Source organism: Hydra viridissima, unplaced genomic scaffold (genome assembly GCF_058129835.1).
Source record: "Hydra viridissima isolate aposymbiotic clone 2 unplaced genomic scaffold, HvirCarnegie_v1 scaffold_10, whole genome shotgun sequence".
Taxonomy (NCBI): Eukaryota; Metazoa; Cnidaria; class Hydrozoa; order Anthoathecata; family Hydridae; genus Hydra; species Hydra viridissima.
The window spans coordinates 4,338,499-4,351,281 of record NW_028324309.1 but is presented as its reverse complement, the minus strand read 5'-3'; the positions used below and the strand labels follow the sequence as shown (position 1 = coordinate 4,351,281).

The window sequence follows — 12,783 nt, the reverse complement described above, 5'->3', positions numbered from 1 at the left end:
TTAAATTTTTTTTATTTAAGGCATCTATTTAGGTTGGGTATTAAAAATTTAAATGCCCATAAAATCAGTGCTATTGTGTTATACTAAATCAGGTAACTGGGGATGGACAAAAAAAACTTTGTCTTACTAGGCTCCTATTCCTGTTTGAGTCAGGTTGGGCTAAAATTTTATTGGAACCCACAGATTTACTATGTCTCAGTTCTATAGGGCCCCTAAACTTTGGTTGAAATTCATATTAAGTTTTACTCAAGAAATTAAAAAATACTTGGTCTAATACATTTGTAGCATAATAAGAAAAATATGTAAATAGAATAAGGGGTTCATGCAAAATTAACTATAAAATTTTTCACCTAAATAATACCACAAGTTTTCAATTAGATTGACATCTGGACTTTGAGCAGGCCAACTCAAAAATTCTACTTCATTTTATTCAAAATATACTTTGGCAGTCTTACTGGTATGTTTTGGATCATTGTCTTGTTGGAAGGCAAGTTGATCTGGTAATCCTAATTTATTGACAGAGGGCATAAGGTTGGTTTGTAAAATATTTACATATCCAGCTCTGTTCATTTTTCTTCAATTTGAACTAAGTTACCAACTCAGCATGTCATGCAACAACAGGCTCAAACAAGTACATTACCACCTCCATGTTTGATCGTTGCTTTTATAGTTTTTTTGTCCAAGGGTTTTCCTTTTCTTTTCCATAGACTTGTTCTTTTTTGGAATTCTTTAGTTCAAATTTACTTCCATCAGACCATAAAACTGATTTCCAAGAATTTATTGGCTTTGAAAAGTATTTACTTGCTAAGGCAAGAGGTTTTATTTTATTTTTTCTCAAAATGAAAGGTTTTTTTGTGACAGCAGATCCATAAAACCTTGCAGAGCAAAGTCTACACTGTACTTTTCTTTCAGAAACATTCATGCATAGTTCCTCTTTAATAGCTCTGGCAGAAATAACAGGCTCTTGCTTTACTTCTCTTACAAAAAGATTATCTTCTCTAGATGTTGTTTTTGGTGGACAGATGAGCCAGCTTTATTTTGCACACTTTTAGTTTTTTTATATTTTTGTATTATTGATTATACAGTTGCCTTACTTTTTTTATACTTTTCAGCAGTTTTTCTATACCCGCAGGCTCTTTCATGATCATTAACAATCATTTGCCATACCTCAACACTAATTTTGTAGGTCATAGGCATTTTGAAAAACTTTTGAAATAAAACAAAAGAAGTAGTTATTAAAATATTTTAAATTTTACATCTGTAGTGCAGACAAACAAAATTAAACAACTTACCAGCAAAAATAATTAAAAAATAAACTTACAGCACTAAATAAATCAATATGTATGAATACTTATGTTGTATTTAAAATTGCACTTTGAATTTTATATACTAAGTATAACTAAAAATAATAACTTAACATCATAATTATCAACACAGAATTATTGTTTATCATTTTTACACATTTATTTTATCATAACAATAAAGAATAAGCAGGTTAGAGTATGAAAACAAAGTTTAGTAATATACTAAGGGTATGAATAATTTTATTGCATACTGTATATAGCTTTTTTTTTTCATTGTTAAAAAACAAATTAGCTACCATACAGGGTTAATTATAAAACTTTCAATGCAAAACTTTAGAACCTTATGAAAAAACTTCAGAATCATATCTTATAGACATCTTAAGATATCCTTTTTATCATATAGGTGCATCAAAAAACTTAAAGTTGTCACATCATCATAAAATTGAACTTTTGAAAAGAAGTTTTTTTTTTTGTATGTTTTTTATTTTATTTTGTCATTGTTTTTGAATTCTACACCTTGGTAAAAACTTTTATTATTTCATAAAAATTACATAAGTTAAAGTTTATTGTTTGTGGCAATGTGCTTAAAAAATAAATGGCACAAATTATCAACATCTCTGAAACCGTAAGGAGTTAGAATTTTTTTTATGAATGTAAGCTTGTTTATCAAAAATCATTAAAACCTGAAATGAGTCAAAAAAATATATTTTTTGGTATTATTAAAAACCATTAAAACCTGAAATGCATGGAGTCAAAAAAATATATTTTTTGGTATTATTAAAAATCATTTAAACCTGAAATGCATGGAGTCAAAAAAATATTTTTTTTGGTATTATTAAAAATCATTAAAACCTGAAATGCATGGAGTCAAAAAAATATTTTTTTTGGTATTATTAAAAATCATTAAAACCTGAAATGCATGGAGTCAAAAAAATATTTTTTTTGGTATTATTAAAAATCATTAAAACCTGAAATGCATGGAGTCAAAAAAATATATTTTTTGGTATTATTAAAAATCATTAAAACCTGAAATGCATGGAGTCAAAAAATATATTTTTTGGTATTATTAATAACAAAAGTTTTGATTGAGGTTTTCACTTTCAACTTAATGAGGAACAACCAAACTTAATGATTATTACATTTTTTAATTTATAGCATGAATAATTCATTGTTTATATCCCTCAAACAAAGTAAATAAAAATACAATACTATTTTTACCATGTTTTCTGAAGTATCTGGAAACTTTTTTTCTGTGCTGTCAAAATTTTTAACAGATGAATGCTCATCTTTACTTGTTTTTAAAGTAACTTTTTCAGCTGGCTTTAAATCTTCATTACTTTTAATTGTATTTTGTGGAAGATTCTTCTCTGTTAAGCTTAAGTGTTCATCACTTTTAACTGCTTTAGAAGCTGGAACAGTACTATTGCCAACCGAATCTTCAGAATTATTTCCAGAAACATCATTTAAAACATCCTAGAAGAACCAGTACAAAATTTAGTTTAAGACTCATAACTTTGTTAACACACTTTTCTTATCATTTGTTTTAATACTTTGACCTATATCTTCTACTTTGAAGCCTGCAAATGATAAACAAGGAGTGAAATAGAAACACGCTATCATATTTTTTTTAATGTTTATTTTTAATTACAGTAATTTATATATTGTAGTTGGTAAAAATATCTTAGTATCTTTCAAATTAAAAAATTGGAGGGAAATGGACAACTTAGAGAATATTTTTAGTCATGAAAAAAAATTGAATGAAGAAAATTCTGTAAAGAAACTTTGTAGAGTATGCAAAAGTAAGACTGCAATTGATAGAAGGTTATGACAATTATGATAAGATCCATGACAAATATTTTTAATATAAATAATATTTTTTATTATTTGTATTGTGAAAAGCAGGCAACTAATCAAAAATTTATTTTTGATACATGAAAAACTTTATTGCACTACTAATTAAAACACAAGCTTTCAAAATTAATAATCCAAGAACTTTGACAACATTTCTTATTTGAAGTGCATTGTTTAATTTTTTTTTTTTGTTTTGCTTGTAACGTTAACTACTTCATGAAAATTGAGAAGACTTACTTATCAACTGTTTATACATCACTTCTACTTTTTTTAACATTTAAAGCAAACTTCTATGATAAAAAATAATTTGATTAAAGCTAAAAGAATAAAATTCAAAAAATTGTTCATCTATACTTTTTTTATGCTAAATTAAGTCTCATAAGTTTAATTACCTGGATATTATAAGTAACACATTTTTTATTAACAACTCAATTGCAAATAAGACTTAAACTATTAACTTAAAAAAAATTAGCATGATTCAACAACAAAGAGAACTCACATATACATTATAAAACCCTAATGAAATATAAGAAACTGAGCAACAGATGGTATGAAAAGAAACCCCGAGCAAAAAGGATCAAAAATATTTATGAAAACATGGAGCAGGATCTAAAAAAATGTTAGTTTATGCTGATTAGATAGGGTTTCAAGATAACATATCAGAAGTCTTACTTCATTAATATTTTATAATCATTTAACAATTACTTATACTTGAGAATTTGCAAGTTTACAAAGATTTACACATAAAATCAAGAACCAAATTATAAAAAATATATATTGCCTCTTTATTGTTAAATTCTTTAAGCAGTACAATCTTTAACGTTTTTTCTGAAGTATCTGGAAACTTTTTTTCTGTACTGTCAATAGTTTCAACAGGTGAACCATCGTTCATACTTGTTTTCAAAGCAACTGTTTCAGCTGACTTTAAATCTTCATTACTTTCAATTGCATTTTGAGGAAGATTTTTCTCCTGTAAACCAAAGTGCTCATCATTTTCAACTGCTTTAGAAGTTGAAACAATATTATTATCAATCAAATCTTCAGAATTATTTCCAGAAGCATCATTTAAAACATCCTAGAAGAACCATACAAGTTCTACAGTATTGTGAAAAAGTTAAGAACCACTAAATAAAAAAAAATATTTTTTTGAAATAAATTTAATTAATTTTTATTCTAAAGATAATAAATAAGTCTTTTTTTTTCAAACATATTAAACAGAACATGAGAAAAAAGAAAAAAATTTTTTTTTTGAAAATTAATTAATAGAACCTATAGAAATAAGGATTAAATATTATGTGTTGATTTTGTTTTATATTTCTTAAGTTAAGAACCACAAAGAATTTTTTGTGCTAAATGCGGCGGAAACATCTTTTTTAACTTATTTTTACTTTTTTTGTTTAAATATTTTATTAATGACCTGAGTCATCACCAAAAAACCAATAAAAGTATTTGAAAAAAATTAATTTTTTTAATACTTTTAAAAAAAGTATTTAATTTCAAACAAAAAAAGTCTTTTCTGTTGATGAGCAGAAAAGCTAATACCTGTGAAGATTGTATAAAAGTGGTGCATTTTCAGCAGGAAGGTAAATCCGCTTGTGAAATTGGAAAAATAATAAAGCGATCACATAGTTTGGTGCTAACAATCATCAAAAGATTTAAAAAGACGAAATCTTTGAAGATCGCGTTAGACAACTCCCAATGATGATCGCCTTTTAATCAGGTTGGCAAAGAAAAATCAAACCATGCAGTTGCATGAATTAAGAAGGGAATGGAAGCTTTCAAATGGATGTCAAGGATCACTTGTGCGTAGGAAACTATTAGCTAACAATATGTTATGGAAAAAAGCTGTTCTAAAACCGCGACTTAATAAACAACATATAAAAAAACGAAAAGAACTTTGCCAAAGCGTCAAAGAATGGTCTAAACAAAAATGGAGGACAGTAATGTATGACAGTATTGGTAGAATTACAAAATATTAGGTAAAAATTACAGTTTCTTGTTCTGTGGTTCTTAATTTTTTCACAATTTTTTTAAATAAAAAATACCTATAAAACTTTAAATACATTTTATTTATTTATTTAAAAGTTTTTATCATTTTTATTATTTTTTATTTTGTTTGTCTATTTTCTAAAACTTATTATTATTATTTTTTTACCAAAAAAAAATATTCATTTAAATAAAAATTTAAAAATAACAGTAAATTATGACTTTGCTTTTTTGGTGGTTCTTAAATTTTTCACAATACTGTAGTTTAAGCCTAATAATTTTGTTAACACACCTTTCTGAACATATGTTTAAATACTTTGACCTTTATCTTTAATTTTGAAGCTTGTAAATAATAAACAAGGAATTAAATGGAAAAATTAAATGATTAAATTTTTGTTAAAATGTTCATTTTTAATTATATGCACTTAAATATCATAGTTGGCAAAAAGATCTTTTTTTTTTATCATTTATTGTGTTCATTTTGATTGATATTGTTACAACTGTTTGAAATGATTGTGTAAATTAGTTAAAAAGAACATAACAAAAATCTTATTCTTTTAACATATCTTATAATCTTTTAACAATCCTTATTAATATATTTATTTCTTACACATAACATTTTATTAATGTATTTACTTCTTACACATAACATTTTATTTCAAAATATTACATTCAGCTCTCAGGTTATTATAAATTAAAGAAAGTAATTTCTTAGCTGCTCAGTCTTTAAACTCATTTTGTAAATATATATTTAATGCAATTTACACATGGAATTATTAAGATAGGTCACACTCTAGTCTTCAGATTTCCTTAAAATTTATATTATCAATTTTCTTCATTGTTTGGATTGTTCACAAATACAACAATTATTATAATTAACTAATTATCTAAGTTTTAAAGCAAATTTTAATGATGATAAATAATTTGATGAAAAATCACAAAATAATAAAATTTTATGCTCTAAAATCTGCTGACTTACACTTTCTTTGTGCTAAAGTGTAGTATATAATACAACAATTACATTAGTTACCTAGAGAATATAAGTAACACATTTTGTATCAAATAAATATATTCAAAGTATCAAGGTTATTTTTTTTTTAATCTTTTATTTTCAATTATCAAAACTAATACTTATTTTACTTAATACATACATACATACTTAATTACTTATATTGGCTGTTTATTTAATTATCATCTTTACTTAAACTAAAATTTAAATCATCCAAAGAATATTTCTGAGAGACAAAAAGAAGTGATAACTAGATGTAAGATCAGATGAATATAGTAGATTTTTAAGTAAAACAAAAAAAAACTGGTAGACCTTCTATTGTCTTGTTTGATTTCTTGTCTAATCTCATTCCACATGGTTTCAGTACCTTTATATAGGTCATATATATGGAAACAAATTTATCTTGCCCATTATACTATCAAGTTCAACTTGATGCCATAAATTTTCATGTGGGAATGATCCTTACTTCATTATGAAATGTGTTATGAAGATAATTATAAAAATATATTGATATATTATGTACTTTAGTCAAAAATCAATTACATTACTATAGTTACTATAGTTACAAAACATACCTTATAAAATTTTAATAATCAGAGGGAGAAAATTCAAATTTTTTTATCAAAAAGAGATGCACATAAAAAATTAAAACAACTTTGGCCCCAACAGTTTAATGAATGTCAGAAGAACCTGTTTATCAAGGCGCTGAAAATTTTTCCAATAAACCTGCAGAAATATCTTTTTTCAAGATTGCGATGTTCAAAAGGAACAAGGAATTCTTGAATATATTTTTCAATTTGTTGGCAATAAAGATCAAAAACTTTGATGAAAATATGGAGCTATATATATCATAGCTTTATATATTAAGCTGAAAAAAATGTAAGTTCATCCTAATTTAAATTGAATTCAAGGCAACATTTCAGAAGTTTTACATTATTAATATTTTATAATTATTTGAAACTTACTATTTTTGATTTAAATAAAAAATCATGATTCGTACATAAAAACTGAAAAAAGTGTAACCTCTTTGTTGCTAAATTCCCTATGATTTGAACAGCTTTCTGGTAAAGTTGGAACATTTTCACCTTTAAAAAACATCATATACCATACATCATTACATTATAAACATACATACATACATACATACATACATACATACATACATACATACATACATACATACATACATACATACATACATACATACATACATACATACATACATACATACATACATACATACATACATACATACATACATACTTTTACATATACATATACATATGTTTATCTTAACATTTTTCTTTCTAAGTACAAGCTATATAGTGAAACACCTTCAGTTTCATTTTCTGTCAGTTTCTGTCCACAACTTGAACAATATTTTCCTTCTCTGGATTGATTACATTTACTACAAAACCTTTTTTCTTCTATATTCTCCTTGTCATTTGTAACAGTTGTTTGGTTCGATGACTTCTTAGCAGAATCGCCTGTGTTTTGATTTTTTCCTTCATTTTCATTTTGCTTTTGGTCTTTTTTTTTGTTTTGCTTTTTGCCTCTTTTATTGCTTTTCTGTTTACCCATATTTACTGCAAATTTAATCACAAAAGCTGCAGCAATCTAGATTCACCACCGAAGCAAAAAAGTTATTACATGAATAGAAATTAAAATTTTCAATTAACAAACATCTAAAATTTCTTTGAGTGGTTTTTTTGGCAAGAAAAAAAAAGAAAGAATAGCATGGAAAGAATTTTAAGGCGTCTCACGTTGAATTAGAAACGTTAAATAAACCACGTGATTTGATTGTTAGATGAAAATAAAATTCCGAGAAATTCCTAGACAAAAAGCAGTTTACTTGAACACTGTTCAGGGTATCCCATTCTTTTCAAAAATCACCTTTTTTACCATAAACACTAGGCCCGAAGTATTTTTTTGCTTGAAGCTATATAAATGTAGGATCTGTTAAAAAAAAAATTATAAAGTCTTTATTTGCAAAAATGGACTTTATTGTTTCATTTTCTAGACAAAAAAATTAGCTTTTGGTAAAAATAAAGCTGTTACGACCGCAATGTAAAAACCCATTACACTTCTTGATAAAATTAAACTTTTTAACAAACGCAAAACAAAGTTTTAGAAAGAGTACTTAAATAAAATTATTTTAATAAAAGGTTTTGACTTATCAAAAATCTATTTACTTATCAAAAATATATTTACATATTTTTCGTATTTCGAATTTTTTGTAATTATTTATTTTAACCCACAAATATATTGCCAAAGTAAAAAAGATATTGGCGCTACTCGACTTTTGCACACACACACACCGTTCCTTTTTTTTTTTTTTTATGATTGATTATGATAGAGAATTTTATGCTGATTAAGAATCGTATAAAAACATAGGTCTAAAAATTAATAGAAAGTGCTCTAATCTGAAGTTGAAAGTACAAAAATATACGACAAATCCCTAATATTCGCCATCTTGAATATTGATAATTCTTTATCTAAAAGTTATCTTTTAAAAGTATTAAAAACCTGGTTTTTATTTTTCTATAATAAATATTTCGAATAATAGAACGTTAAGGGATTTCAATTGCTTTATAAAGCATTATAAATTAAATTTAATTTATCACGCCAATTTGTTTAAACTGGGACCCTTCTTTGCTGTTTAGAATATCTTTTAAAGTTTATTTAAAATAAGTTGAAAAAATCTTTTTTTTAATTATATATTGCAATAAGTTTTTAAATTATTTTAAATGTTTTCATTAAAAATACACATATATAAAGCTATCGAATTTTTTTTATACTTCAAGTTAACCCCCCGTAAAAGTTTACTTCTAAAATGTCTGTCATAGAAAGTAATTTTTCAGAAAAATTTTGCTGCTTCTTCATTTATCCACAAATCATGGCCCTTCGAAGACCAATAATAAATGCCATAAGCCTAACGCCTATGATAGTGTAAATTCAAATCTATTGAGTACATTTTTTGCAAAGATATTTAAAATTCCTTTTTTTTTTTTTGATGAAAGTTTATCTTTTTAAATCCTTTTTTTCTTTAAAATTAATGAAGATTTTAATTGAAAAAATTGTCGTAAATTCTGTTATAAAAATAAAATTCACAAGAGAAACATGTTTTATAGCTCGTTTGTATATATGATTACATTCGAAAGAACTTTCACTTAGACGATAAACCAAAAAACATTTTTCTATAATACAAACCAGGTTGACAATTTTTTTTTGCTTTTGACTATTTTTTTTGCAATTTGTTTTGCTTTTGAGAACAAAGTCAACCGTAAAGTTAATTTATTCAAGATGACGATTATTAGGAATTTTTCGTATATTTATGTACTTTCAACTTCAGACTAGAGCACTTTCCATTAACTTTGAGACCTATGTTTTTATGCGGTTCTTAATCAGCATAAAATTCTCAATAATAATCAATAATAAAATAGGTGTGTGTGTGTGTGTGTGTGTGTGTGTGTGTGTGTGTGTGTGTGTGTGTGTGTGTGTGTGTGTGTGTGTGTGTGTGTGTATGTGTGTGTGTGTGCAAAAGTCGAGAAGCGCCAGAGATATTTGACAAATGAGTATGAAACAATATGAAAACACTAATGGTTTAAAAACAACAAAAAAAATGCAAGCATGTTTGATTTAATTGGAAATATAGATATTTTTTTTTAAATAAATATGTTTTAGCATTATCTTAATATTATAAATAATGTTCTAATAATATTATATTACTTTAATAATATTATTGTTAATGTTTTCTTATAAAAAATTTATCATGAATAATATTATTAATAATATTGATAAATAATATAATAATAATATTTTATTTCCAGAGAAAAAGAAGAACTTTTATCTTCTGAATCAATATTTTTATAAAAGTATTTCACTAATCAATTTTGTATGGTGTTGAAGTTACATTTAAGTTCATTGTTTATGATAGCACAACTACAAATACAAGTCATAATAGAGATGCTATTCATTGTTTATGTTGTGAGCCCGAAACAAAATACAATATTAAATATTAGGCTTTAATCAAATATCTAAAGTCACTACAATAACGACAACTAAGTAAGTTAAAAACGCAAGGAATAAACATAATTAATAAATACGGTTCGTTGAAGTGCTACACCATAAAGATCTTTAGATCAGAGCTTTTAATATACAACAGTCTTCTCCGCTTATTATTATTTTTTTTATTTATAAGAATTTTGAATTAATAAGTGATGCAATCGTTTAGGTATTTTGGTTTTTTAATATTCCGTCCGAATCTTGAAAATGTTCTGTTCTGTGTTTCTACGGTAGCAGGGCTTTGAGAAACAAACTGGCCGGGTGTGCCTTTTTCTGGTGTATTGATATTTGTGATGCCATCCATTGAAGAGTTCTCAAGATCATATATACTATTTCACTGGTTTCGGTTGATGCGTTCCACCCTTGATTTTCCTGATTGTAGGTATCAGTATCAATAGATATTTGGTCTTTACATAATTCACCGGATTGTTGATGGACCGGCTCTGCATAACTACTAGATTCTGCCGATGAGTCATTCTCCTGAAGTGGAGCAAGATCTCTGGTCGATACTGTGTCAATCTTACCACTTTGAAATCTGAAGAGTGCAAAATAGGGAGATATTGTTTCTATCAGCTGGATTTCGTCAACGAGTGGATCTCCCTTCTGTCTGATTTTCCGTCTGTAAAGGATTACAGAATCCTGCTCAGCTAGAAAATCCGGTAGTACAGTACCTACAATGGATGAACGTTGGAAGTTCATCATCCTTTGATGTGGTGTTTCATTGGTAGCTGTACAAAGTAGTCCTCTTACTGAAGATAGAGCCATTTGTAAGACTACTTCCCACTTTTCTTTTCCTAGATTTAATGTTTTTAGGGCTAGACTAATTGCTTTTAATATAGTACCGTTTGTCCTTTCACATTGCTCATTGCCTTGTGGTTGGTAGGCAGTAGTTCTGGTTTTGATGACACCATTTCTTTCAAGGAATTTTTGAAGTTTTACGCTTTCAAATTGTGTCCCCCAATCTGTGTGTATTGAAGATGGTGAACCAAATGAGAATAGGCTGAGGAGATGACGTATAACAGTATCTGCAGTTATATCGTAACACGGAAACGCAAATGGGTACCGTGAGTATTCGTCAACTACCACGAGCATGTATTTATTTGCTCTAGTGGATTGTAGGGGACCAACAAAGTCCATGGATAAACGTTCCCACGGTCTAGTTGACTAAATAAGACGACCTATTGGAGGCTTGTAGAAACGTGGTTTAATTTCGTTGCACGTGGCACAGTTCTTAGTTAGTTGATTAATTTCTGTGGTTGAGTAAGGTAAGTTTCGGCTTTTGCAATAATGTAGCATTCTTTTAACTCCCGGGTGACATAGTTGGGAGTGGATATAGTGTAATGTTCTTGAGGTACTTTGTAATGAACAACATCGGGAGAGGGCGTCAGCAGCAGTATTTTCGTGGCCCTGTCTATATGAGATAGTATAGTTGACGTCTGCCAATTCTAAGCGCCAGCGAGTAAGTTTATTGTTTTTGATTTTCGTTGACCCCTGTTTATTAAAAATAAGCGATATTGATCTTTGGTCTATTACGATGTTAACGAGTGGAACTGAGTTGATTAGATGTTTCCATCTTCTGCAGCATTCTACTATAGCTGCAGCTTCTTTCTCAACAATTACATACTTCTTTTCGGCATTTGTTTTTGTCCTTGAAAAGAAAACCACTGGCCTGCCTAGCTGTAGTAATGTTCCTCCAAGGGCTTTGTCGGAAGCGTCTGTTTCTATAGTTAGCGGGAGTTTAAAGTCAGGGGAGGCCAGGCATGCTTCAACTAGTTTATTTTTAAGCGTTTTGATTGCTACTTTGGCATGTGTGGTTAGGCCCCGGGATGAAAAACCTTTCCTTGCTTCAATAAGTGGCAGAGTTAGTTCGGTGCAGTTTTGAATCCATTTGGCGTAATATGCAAAAAATCCAATCATTCTATTTAGTTCTCGTAAAGATCGTGGATCTGGCATATTCATTAAGGCTTCGTATCTCTTAGGGTCGGGTTTTATGGTACCGTTCTCAATAACTTGGCCTAAAAATTCTATTTGAGTTTTTTTGAAATTACTCTTTTCCATGTTTATCTGTATATTGACATCTTTAGCCGCATTTAGGAACCTCTTTAGAATTATGTCATGCTCATGATCATCTTTCCCCCCAATAATCAAATCGTCAAGGTAAGCATAGGTGTTTTCCAGCTCTTTGGTCTTGATAAATTCGTCCATTACTCGTTGAAAGATTGGCACAGCATTAGTGCAACCAAAAGGTAATCTTTTGAACTCGTAAAGTCTACCATTAGCTTCAAATGCAGTTAGTTTAATGCAGTTCTGGTCGTATTTTTACCTGATGGTATGCGGATTTGAGGTCAATAGTACTAAAAACTTTATTGGCTGATATTTTAAGTAACATGTCAATTCGTGGTGTTGGGTATGAATCTAATGGCGTGTGTAAGTTGATTGTATTTGAATAATCGATTACTAAGCGATTTTTGTGCCCTGAAGATGCTACAAAGCATTGAGCACGCCAAGGGCTACGGCTTACTTGAATAATATTTTGTTTCAGCATGCGGTTGATTTCTTCAGTTAAAA

At 27.9% G+C, this 12,783-nt stretch overlaps 1 protein-coding gene across 2 annotated transcripts in view; it reads right to left on the bottom strand.

Annotated features, from left to right (window-relative positions):
- LOC145192734 (E3 ubiquitin-protein ligase rnf213-alpha-like) overlaps window positions 1-7,934 on the bottom strand; it is a 74,081-nt gene extending 66,147 nt beyond the window's left edge. Inside the window, exons 1-4 of one of the 2 annotated variants that reach the window (XM_090101150.1) lie at window positions 7,485-7,934; window positions 7,174-7,235; window positions 3,937-4,230; window positions 2,523-2,777 (exon numbers count right to left, since the gene is read on the bottom strand). In XM_090101150.1, the coding sequence (XP_089957276.1) occupies window positions 2,523-2,777; window positions 3,937-4,230; window positions 7,174-7,235; window positions 7,485-7,731 (858 nt within the window). In that variant the 5' untranslated portion in view covers window positions 7,732-7,934. The remainder of the gene's footprint in view (window positions 1-2,522; window positions 2,778-3,936; window positions 4,231-7,173; window positions 7,236-7,484) is intronic. The other variant, XM_090101151.1, reaches the window with a different exon arrangement.
- Between the last annotated feature and the right edge of the window lie 4,849 nt (window positions 7,935-12,783).